This window comes from Pituophis catenifer, unplaced genomic scaffold (assembly GCF_029215685.1).
Source record: "Pituophis catenifer annectens isolate HBS135680 unplaced genomic scaffold, rPitCat1.0.hap2 SCAF_3, whole genome shotgun sequence".
Lineage (NCBI taxonomy): Eukaryota > Metazoa > Chordata > Lepidosauria > Squamata > Colubridae > Pituophis > Pituophis catenifer.
The window spans coordinates 113,054,741-113,081,841 of record NW_027256883.1 but is presented as its reverse complement, the minus strand read 5'-3'; the positions used below and the strand labels follow the sequence as shown (position 1 = coordinate 113,081,841).

The 27,101-nt window shown below is 37.4% G+C and overlaps 1 protein-coding gene across 1 annotated transcript in view; it reads right to left on the bottom strand.

Annotated features, from left to right (window-relative positions):
* Nucleotides 1–25,809, bottom strand: part of CEP350 (centrosomal protein 350) — a 97,135-nt gene extending 71,326 nt beyond the window's left edge. Inside the window, exons 1-6 of the mRNA XM_070940938.1 lie at nucleotides 25,703–25,809; nucleotides 16,041–16,126; nucleotides 2,898–3,021; nucleotides 1,388–1,983; nucleotides 1,046–1,159; nucleotides 671–784 (exon numbers count right to left, since the gene is read on the bottom strand). Of these exons, the coding sequence (XP_070797039.1) occupies nucleotides 671–784; nucleotides 1,046–1,159; nucleotides 1,388–1,983; nucleotides 2,898–3,021; nucleotides 16,041–16,113 (1,021 nt within the window). The 5' untranslated portion in view covers nucleotides 16,114–16,126; nucleotides 25,703–25,809. The remainder of the gene's footprint in view (nucleotides 1–670; nucleotides 785–1,045; nucleotides 1,160–1,387; nucleotides 1,984–2,897; nucleotides 3,022–16,040; nucleotides 16,127–25,702) is intronic.
* Between the last annotated feature and the right edge of the window lie 1,292 nt (nucleotides 25,810–27,101).

The window sequence follows — 27,101 nt, the reverse complement described above, 5'->3', positions numbered from 1 at the left end:
GTCTTGATGAAGGAAGAAGTCATTTCTTTGTGTAACTTTATTTTTTCCCTTCCCTTTTTTCTCTGCATTTTTATTTTTTTCTTAGCATTCATTTTTTACTTTTATATTTTAAATTTCTTGCATTTTTAAATTAAAGCTAGCTATCCTTGCCTTTAATCTTTGCTTATCATTAACTTAGTCTCTCTTTATACCCCTCAAAGTGTTCTACAGAGAGCAAAATGGAGAAAATCTACAGCATTCCTGCAGTAAAGCTTAAGATCTTCACTTTAGCATTGGGCCATGTATCTGCAATGCTTGGTTAACATGACACATGTTATTAATATACCGTGTTTCTCCGAAAATAAGATCCTGTCTTATATTTTTTTTGAACCCTGAAATAAGCGCTTGGCCTTATTGCCATGCGCTTAAAAGTCCGATTGGGCTTATTATCAGGGGATGTCTTATTTTGGGGGAAACAGGGTATCATATTTGAGGAAACAGTAAGTAAGCATGACGATGGTGAGAGAATATGACTGCAGCCCTCAGATACATGGAAGCAGCTCTCTTGAAAAGTATAAGCCAACACTGATGATTGTCATGAATGAATGAATGAAATCATAAAACTTGAATGCCACCTGACTCTTGGTTGCTCACAATAAGTTAAACCAAAAAAAGTTACAATAAAATGCACCTGATTTAGAATAAGGACTTGAGAGTTGTGCTATCTTCTGAGTTTTACGCACTGGTTTGTGTCCTTTTTTCTCTTTTCTTTCAGTAGGTGTCTTTATTGCAGTCAAATCCTCTTCTGAAAAATATGTTGAAGAACCATTAGTGCATCAAGCAAACTCCCATCAAAATTACAGGAGGATGTTATAGCAACTATTATTAACTTTCAAATCAGAACTCAAGGTATGAATTAAGTTACCAATTTTATTTTTTTCTTTAAATTTACAGGGCTTCAAAGTATTAGTTACAGGCTTATGGATTATTATTATTATTATTGTATTAAATATACAATATCACTGCTTTTAATATAAATATTCTCAAAATTACTCTGGCTATTTACCTGCCAACTGGAATTCTAAATCTTGACATAACTCTCTACTCAGATTCAGAAATTCCTCTTCACACCATACCTTTCCATCAGGAGTACGAATCTTGGCTTCTGATTGATTGAAACCTAAAAGAACAGCACAATTAATTTTAGCAGATTAAAATAGTCATGACATTCTATTTAGATTTCAAACCTCTACTACATGGAAGTAGCTGAGAAGTTTCTATCTAAACACATTCAATATTAACTGGGTTTGTAATCGATCCCAAGAAAGGAACAATGGAAATCTTAGCCTTTATTACACAACCCAGAGATTTTTTCCCCACATATACATTTTATTTACAAATGGTGTACCTTTATAGGAGGGAGCCATGGGTGCTGTTGCCACTTTTCTGATTTTAGGAGTCACTATATTTTCAGGAGCTGTAACAGTTACAGCTGGATGATCAGAATATTCAGGATTATGTCCTCTGACAGTCAGTTCATCTGAACACTCCCATTGCTTTCTAATTCGTTCTTTTAATTTTTCCAGTTTATCATCATGCTGATGCTGCTTTAAAATATCTAATCTATGGGCACTTGAGGTACTGGCAGAAGAAGCTGAAGATTCTACCAATTGTAATTCTTTTAGTTCATTTTGGACTATTGAACTTGGCGGTGTTTTCATATACTCATCTCCTCTGGATTCTTCACTTTTTTCTTCTTCTAATTTTGTAGGATTCACCACATCTGAACTTTGCAAAGCATTAATTGCTGGATGGTCATTCAAATAGCGAACAACAGTTTCATCTGTAGAAGATGAGCTTTTCAAATCTCTGCCATGCAAATCTGGTTCTCCTTTATCATAGATCATACCACTTCCTTCAGCTTTATTTCCTGCTTCTTTATACTTCAGATGTCTGGCCTCCAATTCGCAAGAGGTTTTATAAGATGGTGACCACTGAGAATCTCTAATGGAAGCACATTAAACATTAAAATAAAAACAGGAACTCTAATAAACCTGTTTGTCATAAAACAAAAACAACTTTGAACTTGAGAGAAAGAGTTAAGTAATTATAAAAAATTTTTCCTCCTGTCATTGAGAATGTTCTATCATCCAAGCCTTTTCATTTTAAAGCCATAGTTCTATGCAAGATAATAATTCCTCAATTCCAAGAATTCACAAACAGAGAACATGGATTGGCATTTTCACTGCCAGATATCCAACGCATCTTGGCTATAAAAACCCAAACCAAAAAATCCCCTACAATACCCTTTCTATGTCCACAGCATGAAACAGCAAAGAAACTTTCTTTATAGTCATGGTATTATTGTAGACCTACTAAGCACATCTCTTTTCCCAAAGAATGAGCTAAAACAAGAATGCTCTCTCTCTTTCCAGATAAGAACATAGAGGGAATGTGATATATGGTACTTGCTTCCACCAAACCAGAGGAGAAGGGAAAGCATTCTAGTCTTTGCTATGGAAAGGCAGAGAATATGATAGAGGGGGGAAAATCTAATTTCATGAATTGTACTCTTTTCCAGGATAAAATAGCATCGAAGGTTCAAGTAGGATAATTTCTTCACTTAGTATATTTTTTGTCTCCCAAGATCTATTAATGCCCTTCCCTCTCTCTTAGAATAGTGGTGATTACTGTTTTTAGAATGCAGCTAGTATTTTGATAACTTGGTAAAAACATTGTCTTCACTTCTAAATTGCAAGCAATAGCATAAGCAAGAGCTCTATTTCATGAAATCGCTTTAAGGTGAAACAGTAATCATATCAATAAATGTAAATTCTTCGAAAACAGTAAATAATTATGCTTACAGTTTACTTCTATAACCTCTGCAATAGTAAAATGACAAAACTAATCAAACTCACCTGAAAGAAGACAGGGGCTGACGAAATTCAACATGTCCATTCTTACTCACATTGCTATCCAAAGTGGTAGCACGAAGAGGCTTGCGGAAAGAACTTTCCTTGTTTTGACTGGAAGACCTGCAACCTGAAACAAAAATCAAGATGTCTTTCATGCATCTCTAGAGATTCAATAAGAAGTCAAGAACAGTGGTACTGAAAATTTCTGGGTCCCTCACTCTCTGCAAAAGAGGATGGGTGCTTGAATCTAAGCAATATTATGGCACTCAGGAGCATCCATTTTTGGTGCGAAAAGCATTTCCAAGCCAACTCTCCTCTCCCTCCCTCAAAAGCAAAGAAACAGTGGCAGAGAGGAGACAGACGTTTGCAAGGTGAGTCCAGTGTGGCAGGAGGGTGAGAGAAGCATATCGTAGTGGGCTGGGGAGGTTTTGAGGGCCTGTTCTATCACTAGGCCCCCCCATGGCCTTCCTTACCCTGAGATGCCTCCTGTGCACTGAACATTGGCATTCTCTATCAAATCCTGTACATGTTAATAGCGGATGTTCCCCAAGGCAGTGTCTTAGGTCCAACACTCTTTATACTTTACATAAATGACCTTTGTGATCATATTAAAAGCAACTGTGTTCTCTTCGCTGATGTTAAACTATTCAACTCCACCAACAATACAACTACCCTTCAAAAAGACCTTGACTATGTGTCAGATTGGTCTAACAAGTGGCAACTTCAAATCTCAATCAACAAATGCTCTTTTTGCACATTAGCAAAAAAAAATCAACACATAAAATACAAATTAGATAGACATGACCTTGTAGATGACCCTCACTCTGTCAAGGACCTTGGAGTACTCATTTCTAAAGATCTAAAGATCTACGCTGACGACACTCAGCTGTACATCTCCACCCCGGACCACCCCAATGATGCCCTTGAAGTGATGTCCCGGTGCCTGGAGGCCGTGCGGATCTGGATGGGGAGAAACAGACTCAGGCTCAACCCATCCAAGACCGAGTAGCTGTGGTTTCCAACATCCCGATATTTATTTATTTATTTATTTATTGATTGATTGATTGATTGATTGATTAATTAATTAATTATATTTCGATACTGCCTTTCTCCAGTAGGACTCAAGGCGGTGTACAGTCAAGAAAAATATAGACACACAAACATCATAAAATTGCTAATTAAAATTATTACTTAGTTTGGTCAATTAAATAAAACCCAGAATTAGACAACATTTAAAAAATTCATTCACATGTTCATATGTTTAGCCCCGCCTGTTGGAACATCAGGGTCTTGAGGGCACGGCGGAAAGCACGGAGATTAGGGATATTCCGTATCTCCGGGGGCAGTTCATTTCAAAGGGTTGGAGCCCTCACAGAGAAGGCCCTCCGCCTGGGAGTCGCCAGTCGGCATAATTTGACTGACGGTACCCTGAGTAGTCCCTCCCTGTGAGAACGAACTGGTCGGTGGGAGGCTATTGGTGGCAAAAGACAGTCTCGTAGGTACCCAGGTCCTAAGCCATGGAGCGCTTTAAAGGTGATAACTAACACCTTGAATCGCACCCGGAAGACCACCGGGTATAGTCAGTTGGTGCCATCACTGACTATTGGGGGCGAGTCATTGGCCCCCACGGAGAGGGTTCGCAACTTGGGTGTCCTCCTGGACTCACGGCTGTCTTTGGAAGAGCACACGACGCCGTGGCCAGGGGGACTTTTTATCAGGTTCGCCTGATTCGCCAGTTGTGTCCCTTTCTGGATCGGGACTCGTTAAATACGGTCACTCATGCTCTCGTTACTTCCCGCCTGAACTACTGCAATGCTCTCTACATGGGGCTCCCCTTGAGGAGCACCCGGAGGCTCCAGCTGGTCCAGAATGCGGCCGCGCGGGTGGTTATGGGAGCGACGTGGCGCTCCCATGTGACCCCCCCTCCTGCGCGAGCTGCACTGGCTCCCAATGGTCTTCTGGGTGCACTTCAAGGTTTTGGTTACCACCTTTAGAGCGCTCCATGGCATCAGACCGGGGTATTTACGAGACCGCCTTCTGCTACCAATAGCCTCTCACCGACCAGTACGCTCCCATAGAGAGGGGCTTCTCAGGGTGCCGTCAGCCAAACAGTGTCGACTGGCGGCCCCCAGGGGAAGAGCCTTCTCTGTGGGGGCACCTACCATCTGGAACGAGCTCCCCCCAGAGATACGGAGGATCCCGGACCTGCGCACGTTTTGTTGTGCTCTCAAAACTTTTTTATTTCAGCAGGCTGGCCTGGCCTAACTCTCCTCTTTTAAATTTTTAATTCGTGTGATTTTATAAATTGGGTGTTTTAATCTGTGTTTCGGCCAAAATGTTTAATAATTTTAAGGGATTTTTTAATATTTGTATTATCTGTATTTTATCTTGGCTGTTCACCGCCCTGAGTCTTTCGGGAGTAGGGTGGTATAGAAATTTGATTAATAAATAAATAAATAAATAAATAAATAAATAAATAAATAAATAAATAAGTGCCTGAGCCCACTGTAACAACATTGCCAAAAAGGCACTAAGAGTTGTTAACATAATCTTGCGTAGCTTCTTCTCTGGTAATGTTGTACTACTAACTAGAGCATACAAAACATTTGCTAGACCAATTCTTGAATACAGCTCATCTGTCTGGAACCCACACTGCATATCGGACATAAATACAATCGAGAGAGTCCAGAGATATTTTATGAGAAGAGTTCTCCATTCCTCTAACCGCAATAAAATACCTTATGCCACCAGACTCCAAGTTTTGGGCTTAGACAACTTAGAACTACGCCAACTTCAGTCTGACCTAAGCATAGTACATAAAATTATCTACCACAATGTCCTTTCTGTCAATTACTACTTCAGCTTCAACCACAACAATACATGAGCAAATAATAGATACAAACTCAAGGTAAACTGTTCCAAACTTGATTGCAGAAAGTATGACTTCAGTAACAGAGTGGCCAATGCTTGGAATGCACTACCTGACTCTGTAGTTTCTTCCCCAAACCCCCAAAACTTTAACCTCACCCTATTCCTAAGAGGTCTGTAAGGGGTGTGCATAAGTGCACCAGCGTACCTACCGTCACTGTCCTAATATTCCTTTTTACTTACTCTTTTCATGTATTCAAATTATGCTTATACTTTTACCTGTTATCTTATATATGCTTGACAAATAAACTTATGATTATGATGATTCTTAACTTGTGAGCTCTTGGGAAAGTATCCCGCCCTTGTGTGTTGCAAACAGTCATTTCCAGTGGGGAAAACAGGACAAAGCAGAGTGTGGAAAATATTTTCCTCTGCTATATTTCCAGTCTGAATTAAACCATGGCAGGGTCCCTACAGGAAAGCCCTTTTAAGGATTATGTATTAATAGAAAAGCAACTAATTTACCTCTGTTCCTAAATGCTAAAGCTGTTGCACCTAAAAAACAGAGGAGCTCTGATCAACTATCACAGTACAGCCACAGCTGTACTGTTGACTGTGGGCGCCCCCACTAAATGCAAGCATGGGATAAACTGAGCCTGGTTTGTTCTCAGTCTCAGGCCACAAACTACTAGCAAAAGCAAATGTTTCCCCTTTTGCATCCAAGAAAGGACAGGAAAGGAGAAAGGAAAAGAGGAAAGAAAAAGAAGAAAAGAGGGGAAGAGAGCAAGGAAGAAAAAAGAAGGAAAGAGGGGAAGGAAGGAGAATGAAGAGGGAAGGAAAAAGAACAAAAGGAAGGGTGGGTGGGTGGGTGGGTGGGAGGGAGAAGGAAGGAAGGAAGGAAGGAAGGAAGGAAGGAAGGAAGGAAGGAAGGAAGGAAGGACAGGCAACTTGGCTGGAGTTGCCCCAGTTCAAAGAAGAAAGCAATTTTGTATTCTTTTTTGTCACGGGCAGAACTTTGTTGGCAATCCAACTTAACATTGTTTTTCCAGTACACACCATGAGCAATCTGGCCAAGGAGAGCAAGCATAGCAGCAGTCAGAACTGGACATACCCACCCCGTCCCCCTGAGATAAACCACAACCCTAACGCAATCCTCAATGAAATTGAGTTTGACACCCCTGTTCTAGACTTATGGGAGAAAGAAAAGTCTCTACTTCTTCATACTATACTAAATTTATAATATATGTATCTTTTTTCAATTATTTTTTCTAATTTGACAATATATAAGTATAAACCCTCAAGAACAAGTAATTATTGATTTTAAAAAATATTTAAGGTTTATATTGAACATTTTCTTAAAGCATTGTATAAAATATTTCCGAAATATAAAATTAAACATGCTTTAATTATATTTAAAGAGTCATGGGTAGATGGGTAGCCATATAAATCTAAAAAATAAGAAACTTCATATGTATTTTACAGGGAGGGAAGACTATACTTGTACAACGAATCTATCAGCTCATGAAAGAGATTCTATAGGACAACTAGAACTAGATTTTATTGAGACAGGCTGTAATAACAGAATCTTGTTAGTCTGTGCTTCTCTTCCCATCCTTCTTATACCCTAGTGCAGTGATAGGCAAACTTGACTCTTTCACACCCTGTGGACTTCAACTCCCAGAATTCCTAAGACAGCCAAGCTGTCTTAGGAATTCTGGGAGTTGAAGTCCACAGGGTGTGAAAGAGCCAAGTTTGCCTACCACTGCCCTAGCGAATCAATGTCTTCTCAATAGTATCTCCCTTCCCAGAACTTAAATGAATGTTTTGGTCCTCTTGGTTTACAAAATAGCTTGATAGGTTGATTTCACTGAAATTATTTAGATAGATAGATAGATAGATAGATAGATAGATAGATAGATAGATAAATCTAATAGTTTAAAACTACACATGGCCGCAATATTGCTTTGGTTAATTGTTCAAAGAAAACAAATACAAATACAAAAGTTTAACATGGAAGTGTAAATTAAAAACCCATTGGTGATCCCTGTTCTCCTGATATAGCATGGCAAAACATCATGAAGCTACAAATACACATTTCTTGTGGTACTAAATCATCAATTATTATCTAATTTAAAATGAAATTTAATCTGAAAAAAAAAAGAACAGCAGTTATATCTTAAACAATGACTTAATTTATTTAAATTTATTGTGACTGGAAAATTAATATACCTTCAAAGAAGTAGAAGAGAATCATTAATCTTTGCCTAAGAACTTTTAACTTTAAAAAAGGGCTTGAAGAAAGAAGTTAAAAATAAATAACTGATTGCTTTAATGTTTCTTCTAGGCAAATTTGTAGAAAACATTACTAAATATAAAGTAATTAAACGCACTAAATACATAAAATAACAAGTCTTCTTAAAGACTTCTGCAAAATAAGTTAGATTTGTTTTAAAGTTCTTTGCTAAGATCAGCAAGCATGTGAAAGAGCTCTGGTGGCGCAGCAGACTAAAGCACTGTTAACATCAGCTGCCTGCAATTACTGCAAGTTCAAATCTCACCAGGCTCAAGGTTGACTCAGCCTTCCATCCTTTCTAAGGTAGGTAAAATGAGGACCCGGATTGTGGGGGCAATAAGCTGACTTTGTATAAATATACAAAAGTATGAAGGCTATTGCTTAACGCATTGTCAGCTGCCCTGAGTCTACGGAGAAGGGCAGCATATAAATAAATAAATAAATTAAAAAAGTGGAGCTCTTCTTTCTAGATCTGAAAGCTTCACCTCTTCTTACTAGACTGATGGATACACAAACCAAAGACCCCTGAGCAAAATTAACCATCTCAGAAGTGCAGAGATTCCCTTATGTTTAGATACTGTCTGAATATCATTGGAGGATGACAGCCATCTTAGCCTGAAACTAAAGTTTCTAAAACTTATGCCTTTAAAAAATGTGTGAGTTGGAAAAGGTGCTGTCAGATTCTTTCAGTAAACCATATGTGAGCACCAGGATCATTAAAAACTGATATTCAAACTAGTGCTTCTTAACGTGTTAAAGGCAAGAAATAAGGCAGCCAATAATTTGGATGATAAAAACTGTTTATCAGGGGTGTCAAACTCAAGGCCTGTGGGCCAGATTTTGCCCATGGGGTGCTTAGATCTGGCCCGTGGGGCCACCCTGGAAACAGTGGATCAGCCCGCAGGCCTCTGTCATCAAAAACAGAGCTCGCGAGGGCTGCCTGCTTCATTTTCACTGCCAGAGGGTTGCAGAAGGCCGTCGCAGCCGAAAACGGAGCTTGGGAGCCAGTTTTTGCTGGCAGAGTACTTGGGCTGCCACAGGCACCTCCAACATGAGTGATGTTGAGCTGGCCACGCCACCTTGGCCATGTCCCCCCCGGCCTCCCCAAGATCAAACACAACCCTGATGTAGCCCTCAATGAAATCGAGTTTGACACTGTTGTAATCTCTCTGAAATCTGTGTGCATGTGCGTGTGAGGGGGAAACAATTTATTTCTATAGGCAATCTCTCCTTTGTCTGACAACAAGAGTAAGCTGTTCGTTTTCCTACACATTAAATTTTTTGTCTCTTTCTAGCTGGAAAGCAGAGTTGTGATCACATGATCTCCCACTTAGTGACTACTTTGCTTAGCACTGCAGTTGCCAATCCCAAATAGGTTCATTATTCAGGAATATCATCAGGCTCCAGCTACCAGCCCTGGATGACATCTTCGCATCTCGCTGTTTGATGAAGTTGCACAACATTCTTCCCATCCTGCTTATAATCTTTTTGGACTGTTGCCTTCTGGCAGAAGATACAGAACAATCAAAACTTGGACCACACGTCTTCTGAATAGTTTTTATCCCACAGCTATAATTGCACTCAACAATGAACTAAAGGGCCACCATCAGTGAGCTGTTGGACAGCATTACTTGGTCTGCTGTGTGGATGCTTGGGTGGTTTAGGGTGGGAAATTTTTGGTGGATGGAGGTGTGTCTGGGGATTGTCATGTGTGTTGGGCTTGGTCTCTGGGTGTTATGTGAATTTTGTTGTATGAGTATACTGTGCACATACATATAATAACAATAAACTTTATATATTAAGTGAAGACTATTTGTAATGACAAAGTTTGGGCCTATTCCTTCCTCCTGTTTATTTTTAATAATGCATGAATGAAACACACACAAATTAGTGCTAGCAATATTATAATAGAGAAAAGTAAAATTTCAAAGATGAAGGAACTTGGGGGAGGGTCTAGTGGAATTTTATTTATTTCCAACTACAATTAAAGTTTTTGTAACAATGGTAGGAAACATCTGAACCAAATACTTAAAAGACCTAGTCAGTTTCAACTGAGGTTTGAATGTGGTTTTCTATTTTTAATTTTTATTTGCAATGAATTTTGTTGTGATAGATTAGCTTTGTTAATCATAGTAGATAATTATAACTTCTGCTGAAGAGGGCTCTGGTAGAAAACTTCCAGTCTTATGATTTTCTCTCAATTTATAACATTTCTGGGTTTAAAAGAACAACCAGATAACAACATGACAAGTTTGGGATAACTTCAGCTGTACAGAATTGGGAGCAGGAGAAAAATTTCCTAGCCACATTACTGTCTTAGTGAAATATTTTTACACACTGGCTCAGTGTAACTAGCCTGGTAACTGAAAGAGCCTCAGAGTTGAATGTTATTTATACTCTTTATATTTAAAGACTACATTAGTTTTATTTTTTTTTGGTTTTGAAAACCTTAAAGAATGAAACCATGGTAAAAGATAGTCATACATTTGTGAACCACTAATGGAAGCTTTACATCATGTCAAATTTATAAGCTTATTTTTTTCTCTCATTTTTTTTTTAAATCAAGTTTTATTGGTCCCCTCCCCCCACATTCACCCACATCTTTTTTGAACAGAGTATTGGTCATATCTTATCTTATACAATTTATCAAATTCAAATACATTTTACTCAATTACAATTTTTGCCACAATTTTCTTTTTTTTCCTTTTTTTAATCATATCTCAATATTTCTTTGCGTACTTATATAAACAACATCTCCCATTTTTTCTCCCATTTTTGTTATTTATTTATTTTATTAAGCATTTTAGAAATAATAAAGCTCTGTAAAAAAGATCTCTAAAGCCAAAGTAATAACAGTTATCCAGTCTATAATTAATTATAAATCAAGAAATATAATACATTGCTTTAAGAAACTAAAGATTAAAGTTCTAATTAAGGATAAATATTAAGAACTATGGTTAACACAAATATAAAGCTAATGATGAACTCAAATGGCAAGATAGCTACAATATTGATTAGTATTACTCTGCAGCTTCTTCCTTTTAATGTCAGCGTAGTTCAGGGGCAAAAGCGGCTGTAATATATGACACAACATTTTGGACCCAAAGCAAGAACAGAAAACAACTAATGCTGCTCATTTTCTGCCATAAATGGAACAAAGAACTTTATCTGAAAATAGCAATTATGGCAGAATGACATTCCAATTACATCACTCCATTCTATGAGTGGTTCTTGCTGCTCTCTGAGCTTAGTTGTTTTCTTGCAGACATTTCATTATCCAAACTAGGTAACATCCCCACAATCAAATGTCTGCAAGAAAACCAAGATCAGAGAGCACCAAGGACCCCTAATTTCAACCCTGAGCTACAAATATTCTCCTCTATTCTGTTTACTTACTTTAGTAATAGTTATAGTTATTAGCATGTATAACCACAGTCTATCTCCTGACTTCAAATGTCAGAAGTGGCACATTGTAGCATGATTACACAAGGGATCACTTTTGTATTCATACCCAAACATTACAGTATGTGTCTGGGCAAACTCATTTAGAAGCAATCTAAATCTAAGAATTAGATCACACCTCTGTAAATTGTGCATAACCATTACAGGCAATCCCCATCTTTCCTCTCAGTTCTCACTAAGTGTCTTTTATAAAGACTTAATAAAAAGGAAACAGAGAGAATTTTGACCACTCAAAAAACATAAAGGTAAAAAAATAACCAACACCTTCAATTTTACCTAGAAAATATTTAAATGTATAGATATAAGTATGTATAAGTATTTAAATGTGCAGTGTGTTATGTGAAAAAACAATATATTGAATAAATATCACATGAGCAATTATTTATTCATGTAATTGGGTTATATATTTCTTCCAACAGTAAGTAACTACTTACTGTTGCCTTTGTTTGTGAAAAAGAATTCCATGCTGTTGTTAAATCTGTACAAAAAATTGAAAACATACTCTCATTATATAAATTCAAGGATCACCTTTGTGATAAATTCAAGGATCACCTTTGTGATAAAACATATTGCAAGGTTCAGTAACAGTTTTAAATACTGTTTAAATACAGTATTAAATACTGTATTTAATACTGTATTTAAATACAGTTGTATTTGCAACTGTATTTAAATACAGTTTTAAATACTGTTTAAAACAATCTTTTCACAATATTTTTTTCTCTGAATATACTTACTTGACTGTGGCCGGATTTACACATCACAATAAGCTATAATGTAAGTTTATCTGGTTTGGGGTTACTATGTTGTATGAACCCAAACTAGGGCAAAACAAAATGGTTCATTCACAAAATGATTTTGTATACAGAATAGCTTATTTCAGGTGGTTCTTATTAAAACTAAGATACTGTACGTATGTTTCTGAAGCATTGATTCAGATACAAAACAAAATTTGACTGTTCCAAGCAATAGTGTTTTTGTGATGAGAGGTAAGAAAATGCCAAGGTTCAGTAGGAAAAGTAGATGGATAACTCCTTCCCATGACAATTGTGATATTATTGAGGGCCTGCTTGTTGCCTGTGTGGATTATAAAACACTCTTTCTTGTTATGTTTTGCAAACATTGATAGCAGCAGCAGTGGCTGTGTGGAGCTAAAGAAGTTAAAAAATGAAAAACATTGGGAAGATTGGGAATCAATGGGCAAGATGACAAAATGCAGGCATACCTCATTTTATTATGCTTTAATTTACTGTGCTTCATAAATATTTTAGGTTTTTTTACAAGACAATCCACCAGCAAAAAATTACAACTCACTGAGGAATCAGATGCTGATTAACATTTTTTTTTAGCATTAAGGTGTCTTTTAATTAAGATATAATATTTTTTAGACATAATGTTATTGCAGACTTCATAGATCACAATATAGTGTAAATGTAACTTAAATATTCACTGGGAAACCAAAACATTAACATAGCTCACTTTATTGAGAAATTTGCTTTATTGCAATGGTCTGGAACTAAGCCCTCAGTATCTCCAAAGTTTGCCTATTACCATGCTGGCAACATCTTGTAAAGAATAGGTACACCAACCAAGAAGGGCAGTGGTGAAATCCATTTTTTTTTTTACTACTGGTTCTGTGGGTGTGGTGTGGCTTGGTGGGCGTGGCAAGGGAAGGATATTCCAAAATCTCCATTCCCACCCCACTCTGGGGCCAGACAGAGGTGGTATTTGCTGGTTCTCCGAACTACTCAAAATTTCCGCTACCGGTTCTCCAGAACCTGTCAGAACCTGCTGGATTTCACCCCTGAAGCAGGGGAAATTAGAACAGTACTAGAGTTAATAATTTGTTTCTGAAGGAGATGGAAAAAGCAACCAAAGCAAGTTTTTCCCTACTTCCCCTTTAAAATCATACATCTTTTTATTTATTTATATTCAACTTTTATTATTTTTACCAATACTTTAAGCTGACAAATACATATAATACTCTGTGAGGTTGAGTGGGTGAGGAGAGAGTAACAGGCCCAAGGTCACCAATGGCTTTCATGGCTAAGATGGGACTTGAACTCAGGGCCTCTTGGTTTCTAGTTTGGTGCCTTATTTATTTATTTATTTAGGTATGGCATATCATACATAAATTAGCAATATATATCTCTATCTCTACCTACCTATCTACCTATTTTAATATTTCACCTAGATAACTAAAACACAATAAAGTATAAATATTAAAAAGATTTGTGTTCAAAAACCAATGTCTAGGCCATCCAACCACTGAAGCACAGCATTGTTTACGCTAAAAAAATCAGATACTGGACAGGTATATAGCATTAGCTTATAGAAAAAAAAAAAGATCACGATGTGATCTATAATTTGACATGGGATATGGGACTTGTGTTTCCTAGCATGATTTGATTGCTTATTTGTACCCTACGACTATCATTAAGTGTTGTACCTTATGATTCTTGAGGAATGTATCTTTTAGGTTCATTGAGAGCATATGCACCAAGACAAATTCCTTGTGTGTCCAATCACACTTGGCCAATAAAGAATTCTATTCTATTCTATTCTATTCTATTCTATTCTATTCTATTCTATTCTATTCTATTCTATTCTATTCTTACTTATAAGTCTGGGCAGATGTTGTGTGAGGTGCGAGTTCTATTCAGGATTGTCCTTTGCTGATGTGGCAGTTCAAAGCCTGCCATCTTTTTTGTGGGGTCATCTGTATGTCTTCCTATGTCTGGATGTTCAGCAAACCATTTGGCTTTCCATTGGGAATCGATGTTAAAATTGTTGGGCAGATGTTGCGCAAATGCCAGTGGGGTTTTCCTGGATTTGAGTCTTCCAGCTGATAAATGAGGAAGGTCAGCGTACACTGGTAGGAGTTGTTCATAATTTTTCTGTACTGGATTCTCTCACTAGTGATCTTGCCTTCATAAAGCTGGTGATGCTATATGGCTCAGAACAGGACGCCAGCAAGTCGGAGTGGTTTTAATACATCTGTTTATAATCCTCATGGCATTTAACTTACCAGTATGGCAGCTGTTAAGCCATACAGGGGCACAGTATTCTGCTGTGGAGTAGACCAACCTTAGTGCTGATGACCTGAGGGTGGCAGCTGAAGCTCTTCGTTTAGTTTCACATCATTTTTTGAGATGTTGATCCTAGTATTGATTTTTGCCGCCATATTCTCTAGGTGTACTTTATAGAAGAGAGTCCAGTCCAATGTTACTCCAAGGTACTTTGGATGGGAATTATAGGGGAGTAGGTTATTGTTTAAGTAGACCTTAGGGGCTTCATATGCTAGTTTGTTATTAAGGTAGAAGCATGTATTTACCATTTTGCTGGTGCTATGAGTGAGCCTCCAGTCAGTGAATAATTTTCCTAAGATTTTACGATCTTTGGACAGGAAGCTATCTGCCACCTCCATGTGTTTTTCTTGGACTACTATGCCCAAATCATCAGCATATCCAAATTTCTGTCCTCTTGTTGCTGGCATGTTGGATGCTGGCAGCCAGACTACTCTGGTGCCTTAACACTAAACCAAATTGGCTTTTGTTTCAGTCAAAATCCAGAACAACTAAAATATTTCAAGTTTTGTTTCTATCAAATCATGACATATCCAAAAAGGATTTAACAGGACTTCTGAAATTTAATACTTTGCTTCAGGTTCAAAACAAGACATATTTTCTGTTTCATGCAGAGTCCAAACCCATAAAATGTCAACCATGCTTTCTGGGTTATTACAATTTGTAAACCTAATCTATAGTCAGCCAGCTTCAACCAACAGATTTTTACATGGAAGCTATCAGGTGATGTGGAACTTTGAAATTACATGGGGCAAACTATACTGTATGATGCCTAGTGTGTAAGAGCATTAAGATAACATTAGATTAGATAACATATGTTAGCAATATACCAACCTTAAAATTGTGAAAGCATTGGGTTAGTAAACAGTAAAAATACTCGTTTCTGTATTTAAAAAAAAGTTTCTGTAGACAATTATTTTACAATTCTGACTTTTTTTTTTCAAATATGCAATTTTAATTTTAATTGCAAATTTAACACCCCTTAATTTAGCCTTTAACAAGTATGGTGTGGTTAAGAGGCTGAATTAAGAACTAGGACCAGAGGCCCAGGTTCTAGTCTCCCTTTCAGTATGGAAGTCACTTGCGTGAACTTGAATCTTAAACTAGGAAATCTAGAAACATCTACTAGCCTGCACTAGGCCACTGTTGTCAGATTTTGGTCTATAACTGTCAATGAAGAAGCCTTCATCCTCCAGTGATTCAGGTTGATTTTTATTTTTTATTATTTAGCTTTCACTAACAAATTTGCAAATAGAAACCAAAATGTTTGCTAGCAGAAGTTGAGGAATAAGAAAAGCAGACCTTGTTAACTGATCATTCTTCCTGACAGATATCGTTTCAGTTTAACACAAATTTCTGTTCTGTTCTGTTCTGTTAAAATTTAGAAAATCAGATAAAATTCTTTGCACCAAGTGAGATAAAAATTAAATTAATTCGTACCTCTGATGGAATTCCTGTTTTGGGAGAACTTTGGATTGTGTAAGGGAAATTCATTTGCTTTGTTGCTCCACATTCTGTTGCTTCACCTACAATATAAAGATAAATGCTCTCTGAAATGTCGAACAGAAATACATACACATACTTGTAAATTATCAGTACTATTTTGAACGCACAGAAAGTTAAACTTGAACCTGTAAAATATTTTACTTCAAGTCAAATTCAACAGATTCAATCTGTACAATTGAAAATTGTACATACTAATGAACTTATACTTACTGTTCAATTTTTACCTTACTGTTCAATTATGTTGCTTATCTGATGGCTCATTTGTAATAATTCTGCCATTAACCAACCTTTTAAAAATAATTTTATTATATATTTAAAATGTTAGTCAGTATTTTAAACTACTTTATACATTAATACATATTATAAACTAATAAATATTATAACAACATACAATATTATATACTTTAGAAGAAAAATACTACCCTCTTATATAATGAACTATTTGTTTAAAAGAGGGTGGGATAAGTCACTTTAATATCACTTTTTTCAGTGCCATTGTAACTTTGAACAGTCACTAAATGAATGTTTGTAAATTAAGGATGAAACTTGGATGGATATGAAAGTGTGCCCATCTGAGCTTTAGATGCACCATCAGCGACAAACTAGGGCAGAATTGCAGAGTGGCCATTCAGCAGACTTTTGTGCCTTTTACAAGTGCTGTACAATTACTGATTGTATGAAAAGCTGGGCTCTAAGAAACAAATGGGACTGTTTAAGGTAATCTGGTCTCTCTTCTCAATGAAATAATAAGACAGATTAATTTTACAATTGACGTTTTGAAAGAGTGTGGAGCACAAACTTCAAGAGCTGAAATCACTTCTTCCAACAGATGTATTGGAGGAGGTCACAGAATTTACAAAAATGGCACAACTAGCACAACATAACAAGGGCAAAGAAAGACAGAAACACAAATTTTCTACCCTGCAAAAGAACACAAAACAGAAGAATCAATCTGGATGAGAGAGGACAGTGACATATCTTAGAGAACTGATCAATGGGTGAGAAATCTGACAGAGATCTTACTCAAACAGGGAAGGAAAATCTATATATACTGGGATTCCCAGTGTGGAACTGCCAGCAGATCTAGCTTACATAAAACTTGATTCTTTCATAAGTTATTGTGAAACCAGAACACACAGCCTCCAGTTCATGTGCCAATTGTCCTTTTAAGCGGTACTGTTTTACTAACCCCAGCCCACTATGTCTTCTGATTCAGACATCAAAACAATGGGCTGTATCGCATATTTAAAATAGTGTAAACTAAAGTAACATCCTTTTAGACTGGACTAAAAGCATATAGCAGCTTCTGACTAAACTGGTGTGATTTGTGATTTGTGAAGCCTATAAGGACTGGTTCTAGTTAGTCTAGATAGTAGAAATCCAGACCTGCAAAATATATTGTAAAGTCAAAAAAAGTATCCTGGAAGATAACAATGGCAAAAGAGTTAATTCTGTTACCAAAACATTTCATGGATATATTTATAAAGTCATCTGGAGTATCACTCACTGAAGATTTTTTAAGTTTTGCCTGGAAACAATAAAATTCTTTCCATAATCTCTGTTTCAGGAGGCAAAGGATATTTTTCTATTTCTGCACTCAAGAATCAGGAGTTTGGTAGCATCTTTCCCAACTAGCAAATGTTATTTAAATGAATAAGCCTTCATGAGCTGCAGCTCACTTCGTCAGATGTATAGCATGGCTGTGATAGCAAATATGTGACACATGTGTCAAAGGTGACATATCATGTTTTGGATGATGTGCCAGTGTTTATGGCAGTGTTCATCAACCTCTGACAACTATTTTCATTCTCACATGATTTTCAAAGGCTGCAAAGGTTATGTGATAATGAGGTATACTTTCACATGGTCTCAAGGCACTCTAGAAGTCATGTAAGAGGGCTGAGCTCTTGTGCAGCCCCTGAGCCTCAGAAAATTGTACAAGAATGGGGTGTCCTTTCACATACTTTTTGGAGGCTACAGAAGACACAGAAGAGCATTCTCCAAAGTCACTTCAAGAAAAAGGCCTTGTATGACAAAGGCTATAGGGGCCTGTTAACAGAAAGAACATCACCTAAAGGTAAGCAGGGAGTGCTGGGCTGCTGGGCAATCACACCATTCCCCAAAGTTTATGTACCCTTTTGAGTAGCAGTGGTGGTACCAGGGCTGAAATCAAGGTCCTTCAGTCCCAGTCTCAGAGTTGCTTCTGAGTGCCGCTGTTCAGGGTGGCCTAGGTGGAGGGAGACAGAGAATTGTTTCTCTTTTGTTGGGTGTGTGTATAACAGTCACACTACCAGAGTGAAGTTATGCATTTTCCAAATTTGTGAAACACTGAGTCTAAAAGTGTCACCATCACTGGGCTAGACTTATATATGATTTGGACTGAGGTGAGGAAGGGGAGAGATGAAGGGAAGGAAGAGGAAGACAGTTTGCAGATGCAGATTATGCAAGGAACAAGTACTTGTAGGCACATTAATTAATTATAATGTGCTGAAAAATATTGTTTGTTGAGATCTTTTAAAATTGCCTGAAACGTTTTGATGTAGGTTTTTCTTAAAACAGGGTTTTTTCCTTGCTTGATGATCCTAATTGTTAAGTAAAACAGTCACCAAGAGCGAAATCACATGAGCACCAGTAAGAGTAAGAAGAAAGAGACAAATGTAGTTTAACATTTATTACTTTTGTTTGCCTCCTAACCATTTCCCTCCTTTTGGAGTGATCATGCCTGCTTACTGTCTTCTACACATCAAAAAGAATGCTGTGGTATAGTGTATATGCTGTGGAATACAGGCTATGCAATTTCAAAGGAACTCTGGAAAGTTCAGTAAGGCAAACCTGGTACTTGTCTGCAATAGCTTAAAGTAGCTAAGCTTTGTTTTAAGACTCCATATGTCTCTTGATATGCCAAACTTTCACTTCCAATTGGGCAGAAGCACTCTTACACACAGCTAAGCTGAACTATATATATAATAAGCTATGTCAGTTATTTTAATCAACATTCATCATTTCCCACAGATAGCATAGTACTCATACCTTATTTATCAGTCTTTACATATCTCAACATTTCTTCATCTATTTTCCCATCTTTAGTAAACGTATATCAAAGTTCACAAATTAATCTACTTATTCATTTGGCAACCATTTACTATTCCTGTTAAAAGTATCTTGGTATTCAAAACTAATGTTCAAATCCATCTTGATGCATCATACAACCTAGCTAACATTTGCTGAAAATCATTAGGGACAACAGAGTTTCATCAACATACAAAAGTATGCACATATATCCATATCCCTAGCAACATACAGGTAGTCCTTGACTTACGACCATAATTGAGCCCAAAATTTCTGTTGGTAAGTGAAAAATTTGTTAAGTGAATTTTGCCCCATTTTATGACCTTTCATAACTATGATTGTTAAGTAAATCATTGCAGTTGTTAAATTAGTATCCTGGTTGTTAAGTGAATCTGGCTTCTCCATTGACTTTGCTAGTCAGGTCACCAAAGGTGATCACATGACCCCTGTCATAAATATGAACCAGTTGCCAAGCATCTGAATTTTGGTCACATGACCATGTGGATGCCGCAAAGGTTGTAACTGTGAAAAATGTTTATATCACTCTTTTCAGTGTCATTGTAACTTTGAACAGACACTAATGAACTGTTATAAGTCAAGGACTACCTGTACTTATATTGTCACCACAAGGATTCCCTAATTATTAAGGAGCCGTGGTGGCACAGTGGTTAGAATGCAGTATTGCAGGCTAATTCTGCCCACAGCCAGAATTCAATCCTGACTGGCTCAAGGTTGACTCAGCGTTCTATCCTTCTGAGGTCCAATCAACAATCCATAATTTAAACCTATTTATGTCATCACATGCTTTCTCTAAATAAACAAAAGACAACACATTTTTTCTCACATTCATTTATTTCTCAGTGACCCATGGAAGAATAAAAACCCAATCTGCACATGCAAAACAATACACCGCAAAGTTTGTTCAGACTTTTCTACTCTGATTTCTGCCAAATATCTACTCAGATGTAACAAATTCCCCTGCAGTTTTTGCATTCACTACCTTTGTGTTTTTGTAGAACAGTATTCTTTCCACTAAAAATACTTTTTCATACTTTCCATTACCATAATTTCACCCATTTCTGTGGTATTCCATAACTCAATTCATTTTATTTGGTTCAATATAGATTCCAAACCTTCCTTATGCCTACTTTTTGTTCATTCCAATAATTTTTCATACATATTTCTACAGTCAAATTTAATTCTACTCTTCATTTCTCTTCTTCACTTTCATTTCCCCCCAAGATCTACTACTAAATAATAATCTGTCCCACATTTAGAAACTCTCACCCTTGTACATTTCAAAAATTACTTAACAACTCAAGTAGAATCAGCAACTCAATTATTAACTGATATGGTTGTTAAGTGAAACATCACAGGACTGTGACTTGCAATTTTATGGTTGGATTCTCCATTGACTCCATTGAACCTCTGCTTGTTGGAAGCTGGCTATAAAGTACGCAAATGCTGATCATGTGACCATGGGACACTGTAATGGCTGCAAGTGTGAAGACAGTCCTAAATTTACTTTTTCAGAACTGTTATAATTAGATATGGTTGCTAAACAGGGCTGTTTTAAAGGATGACTACATATATTCTAATCTTTCATCAAAAACAATCTAATTGGGTTTAGAATTATTCCTTTGCCATGTGTAATATGAATAAGGGAATATTAAATATGGAATATTTAATATTCCATATCAATTCATCCTTTTGGACATGTTAGTGCTTTCATCCTTAATCAAACCTGAATCTTCACTTCCTTATGCATATTAATGATATAAGACAGAAATGGTAGATTGTTATAGGAAATGAACCTGACTTCAGAGTATACAGGCAGCCCTCAATTTATGACTACAATTGAGCCCAGAATTTCTGTTGCTAAGAGAAACATTTTTAGTGAATTTTGACCCATTTTATGACTTTTCTTGCCACAGTTTTTAAATGAATCACTGCAGTTAGTAACAGGGGTGTTAAGTGAATCTGCCTTCCCCATTGATTTTGCTTGTCAGACGGTCGCAAAAGGGGATCACATGATCCTGGCACATTGCAACTGTTAAAAATATGCCAAGCATCTGAATTTTGATCATGTCACCATGGGGATGCTGCAATGGTCGTAAGTGTGAAAAATGGTCATAAGTCACTTTTTTCAAAGACATTGTAACTTTGAACAGTCACTAAATGAACTGTTGTAAGTTGTAAACTCATGATACAGATTTGAGAAGTGAGTGCTTTACAATGTTTATTTAATTTCATTTTCATTGGCCTGTGGGTACAGGCTGTCAAAAGCCTATCTATCTCACATACACAATTATTGGGCAACTTGTATTTTTGAGGTTTAATTTTATTATTGAACAACTACAGTGCTCTCAGTCAATCCAAAATGTTAATAAACATCAAACCTGAATATTTAAGAAAGTAAAAGTGAGGTTTTGGTTTTCTTAGGGGAATATCTATGTGTGCACAATTATTGGGCAACTATTAGTGGTGCAGAATTGTTATGCAACTAAATGAAAAATGAAAACATTCCCATCTCACTCATTTATTTTCATCTGTTAAGATGAGAATAATAAACAACTCAACATTTAGAAATAAACATTTCTGACATTTAAGAAAAAAACCCCACAAAAAACCAGTGACCAATATAGCTGCTCTTCAATAACAGTCATAAGCCTTCCATTCATGGAGTCCGTCAGTTTCTTGATCTGTTGACGATCAACTTTTTGTGCAGCAGCAACCACAACTTCCCAGACGTTGTACAGAGAGGTGTACTTATTTCCTTCATTGTAAATCTCCCGTTTAAGAAGAGCCCACAATTTCTCAATAGGGTTTAGGTCAGGTGAGGGAGGGGCCATGTCATAATTCTTTAATCTTTAAAGCCGTTACTGGCTAGCCACACAGTGGAGTATTTCAATGCATGCAATAGAGCATTGTCCTGCATAAAAATCATGATCTTCTTGAAAGATGCAGACTTCTTCCTGTATCATTGCTTGAAGAAAGTGTCTTCTAAAAACTGGCAGTGGGTTTGGAAGTTGATTCCACCTTCAACCCAAAAAGTCCAATTAGCTCATCTTTAAATACCAGCCTATACCAGTACCCAGCCTCCACCTTGCTGGCATCTGAGTCGAAGTGAAACCCGGTACCCATTAACTGATCCAGCCACAGGCCCATCCATCTGGTCCATCAAGAGTCACTCTCATCTCATCAGTCCATAAAACCTTTGAAAAATCTGCCTTCAGGTATTTTGTAGCCCAGACTTGCAGTTTCAACTATGTGTCTTGTTCAGTGATGGTCGGGTTTCAGCCTTCCTTACCTTGGCCATGTCTCTGAGCACTGAACACCTTGTACTTCTGAGCTCCAGGTAGATTGCAGTTCTGGAACATGACAGCACTGGAGAATAATGAGTTCCTGGTAGCTTCACATTTGATTCTCCTCAAATCTTTGGCAGTTCATTTGTGTCTTTTTTTCTTAACACGTTTCTTGTGACCCTGTTGACTATTTGCAACAAAACGTTTAATGGTTCTGTGATCACGTCCCAATATCTTAGCAATTTCAAGAGTGCTACATCCCTCTGAAAGACTTTTTACAATTTTTTACTTTTCAGACTCAGTTAAATCTCTTTTTTGGCTCATTTTGCTTGAGGAAAAGAAGCTGTCTAATGATTATGCACACCTTGATATAGGTTATTGATCTCCTTAGGCCACACCATCACTCATTACACAAATACACATCACCTGATATGTTTATATCCACTAAGCATTCAAGTTTATACAGCTTGGAGGTGGAAAATATGCATAAAATGATATGGTCAAAACACTCACTTGCCTAGCAATTGCGCACACAGTATATTTTCAATATGCAATATCACTTGCTAGAGTACCGGTCAGTTTTGACACATTTTGGACTTACTTGCAAGCAAAGTCCAGTTTTACCCCATTTTAATTAACATCATACAGCTATTAAGCTATGTTTTTGAGTTTGCAAGCACTGTACTATTGCTCACATCTTATCAATTTAGAAATATATGAAGTGTGTGTACTCAGAATACATAGTAGAGAAGCAATGCTAAATAAAAATAACAGATAGAAATACTTTAGGAAATAATGTATACCGGTAGATTGTTCAGAAAATCTAGCTTTGGCTTATGAAAGAAGGAATGCTAATAAAAAAAACAAGACAATGAAAAAAGAAAGCTGCCAGGGATAATCAATGCAAGCAAATATAATCTTTCCAGCAAGTTGAGTTAGATTGCTCATTACAGATCTGGAAAGAGTCTAACAAGTATGGTTTATGTATTTGATGTATTTTTTGCTTAATAGTGCTTTTAAAGTTCTATTTTTCTGAAACAAGTCAGTTTCAGATCTGCCATAGGGTTATATTGGGGTATTGAAATGCATTGATTTTACTTTGTCTCTGTTTTGAGTCCTGATATAAAACTTGAGTGATGATGTCAAATTAATTATTTCCTCCCAAAGTTTGTTCTATTTTTCTTTCACAGAATCCAGAGCAGCACTACTACTGGTAGTTGATAGCATATATCACATCAAAGGAATGGTCAATAAATCTAAGGCTGTGTTCTTATCATGCATAACCAAAAAATGGTTAAGTGGAGAATACCGTATGCTCTCCTGGGCACCTTGCATGCAACCACTGGTTTGCCACATATATGGCCATAGTGATACCAAATTACACATGCAATTTCCAGATGTCCAAAATGTTTTGTATGAATATCAGGTGATATTTCAGACCTAAGGTAAACTACTGTCCTGTATAAATCCATGATTTTAAAAAATGCTATATAAAAAATTACAGATTTTTCCCAGCTCTGGAATCCAGATCACTGTCCAGAGATTATCCCTACTATGTCCCCCAACTGCTAAACAAGGAGAAAAATTAGATAATGAAGATTAGTGACCCTAATGCAACAAAATTTCATTTTAATGTATGCCGATTAGTGCACCTTCAAAGTGACAATAAAGTAATTCTAAGTCTAGTGAATGATGCAATATTTCCTTGGCATTAACCAAGGAATCCTACAATGCCATCTACTTGTTGATATTGCAAAGTAGAGACGAGACTGATTCTTGCTTGGATTTGTATCACAAAATCCTCTCTACAAAACGCCTTTTAATTTTCAGCAAATCCAGAGCCATAGCCACACGTTTGGAAATACACTTTATTAATGATTCTTATATTTGGATAGTTTACAGCTTTTTGCAAATTAACACTATGCATCTGGGTAACATTCCTCATTATATTCTGTAACATCAATTCTATATGGGGTACTTTCTCCCCAACCATTTAGAATTTTCTGAGAGAAATAAAGATATGCTGGCAGTCTGATACAACAGATAATATTGATTTCCAAATGGCTTTTGACGCAATCATCCAATGAAATACATTAGCCAATTGAACACATACAAACAGATAACTCTTTGTATCACATGAAAATTGTACCAAATTCACTGCTCCAATGGTATGAATTAGACAAACATGGAAAATATGTCTACAAACAGCTATTAAGCAAGACAATTACAACTACTCCCCATGTTCAAACACAGCATGCAAAAACAGATATCACCTGCTACCTCCCAACAGGGCTTCCCATCCTATGGGGCATGGGGAAACAGCCTACCTTCTTTCTATGAGTACGCTCATAGAAAGCAAAGTCCGGAGCAAAGTCAATTGGAAAGGCAGATTCACTTAAAAACTATGTTACTAACTTAACAATGAAATGGTTCACTTAGCAACTTGTGGCAAAGGCAGGTCATAAAATGAGGCAAAACTCAACTGTGTCACTTAGCAGCAGAAATTTTGGGCTCAATTGTGGTCATAAGTCGAGGACTACCTGTATTGACCTGGAGCCTGTAATATGTCTCTTTTGCTAAAACAGACTAAAATGCAATAGGGCTGAAAAGTAAACTCCTTGGCGAGAAAACCTTACCTGGCCACTTATGTTATTTTGCACATGAGTTTGTGACACTAGTACTGATGGGAACGCATGAAAATAAGTATATTCAGTTATCTGTATTTCAAGCTAGTGCTGTAAATAATAAAATTATCAGAACCACTCCCTTCTGAATAACTCACCCCCCCCCATCGCTCTATATCTCATACAATGTAAAGCTCAGAATTCTTTTGACAGTCGAATAAATTTAGCTCCTTCTGCAACCCTGCAGTATAAATGACCTGAAACAAGAGGTAGAAAAGCGGGGGGGGGGGGGAGCACTTCTCTAATTCGGGGATCTAAATCATAACCGAGCTTCCTCCCTTTAAATTCAGGAGGAAGCTGTGACAATCCAGGCCGAACTGCAGAGGAACGGAGCGCGGAAAAGGGGGCGGCGAAAGAACGAACAAGAGGTAACAAACTCCGAAACAAGGCTAGTAGAAAACACCCTCCCAGCGCTTCACCCCCTTCTGAATCCCTGGAACCGAAAGCCGGAAATCCTGTCAAGTTTCTCTCGCTTTCCCCATAAGCCCCCAATTGGGTTTTAGCTGGAGGGATCTCCACAATTGGAGAGCCGCCTCACCTATTCTATCGCCGCTTCCGTTCCTTCCTCCTCCTTCCTGGCGGCGACTGAGGTGGTCGGCTCATCCCCTCAAACCTTCGGGATTGAGAGCTGCGGTGAAGTGGAGCCCTCCCCCTCCACCCCCAAGCCGTTTTAAGAGCCCGGCGCCATTACCGCTCAGTAACCGACTCTTAAACGCCGGGGCGGGTGCTTCAGACTACCAGCGGCGCGCGGTAGGGCGGGAGCTGCGGTTGGAAATCTCGCGATATGTCCTCAGAGAAGTCATAGACCTCCCAAATACGGCTATCGACGAGTCGGTTTCTGTACGTTCCGGTCATCTTGAGTGTGGTAGAGCCAGATACTCCGCCCATCTCTGCCCCCCCCCTTCCCCGCTAAATAGACAGACATGAACTGGGGCGGGGGAGGGGGGAGCCTATTAAATTGATTTGTGAATGAAAATAGGGGAATGTTAAAGATTCACTGAAAGAAACGCCTGGTTCCATCAAAATTTATCTTGAGCTTCATTTGAAAGATGCCATTGTCCCTACCGACCAAGGTTTCCTTTAAAAAAAAAAACGAAACAGTAAAGGAATGTGCCAAAAGAAGAATTAAGGGCGACATGATAGCAGTATTCCAGTATTCGAAGAGCTGCCACAAAGAAGGGGGGATCAAATTATTCTCCAAAAAGCACCAGAGGGCAGGACAAGAAACAATGGTTGGAAACTAACCAAAGAGAGAAACAATCTGGAATTAAGGAGAAACTTCCTAACAGGATAATTAACCAATGGAACAGCTTGCCTTCAGAAATCGTGCTCCATCATTGGAGGTTTTTAAGAAGAAACTATAGAGAGCCACTATATCTGAAATGGTATAGGTTCTCCTGCTTGAGCAGAGGGCTGGACTAGAAGACTCCCAAGGTCAGTTCCAGCTCTATTCTATTCTAAAGTTAGATAGGTGCATCTCGGAATATGGATTGCTATAAAAGTGGTACATGATTATCAACTCTTTGATTAAAAAAAGTTCTACTGAATCTACTGAAACTTGTATTTTTGCAAAATGTAATTAGGATTGTTGTTTTTAAAATGAGAATTGTAATTAAGCCAATATATGCCTCTAAAATATCACAGAATTCAGAGAGTTAGGGTAGTAATGGGCGTGGGTAAATTATCTCCAAGTTAAATTGTGATGCAGTTATAGGCAATGTAATCCTATTCATATTTTACTCAGTAGTAAGCAACATGAAATTCCATTAAGGCAAACGCCTAGCTTCACAACTCAGGCTGAATTTACAAGCCAGGCTAACCATAAGTTGTTTTGGCTGAATATTCTGCAATACGCACACACACCATGATGGCTTAATACTGGGTATTAATCCAGCCATTATAAATTATGGCTAATGGCTAATCCAAACATGACCAGT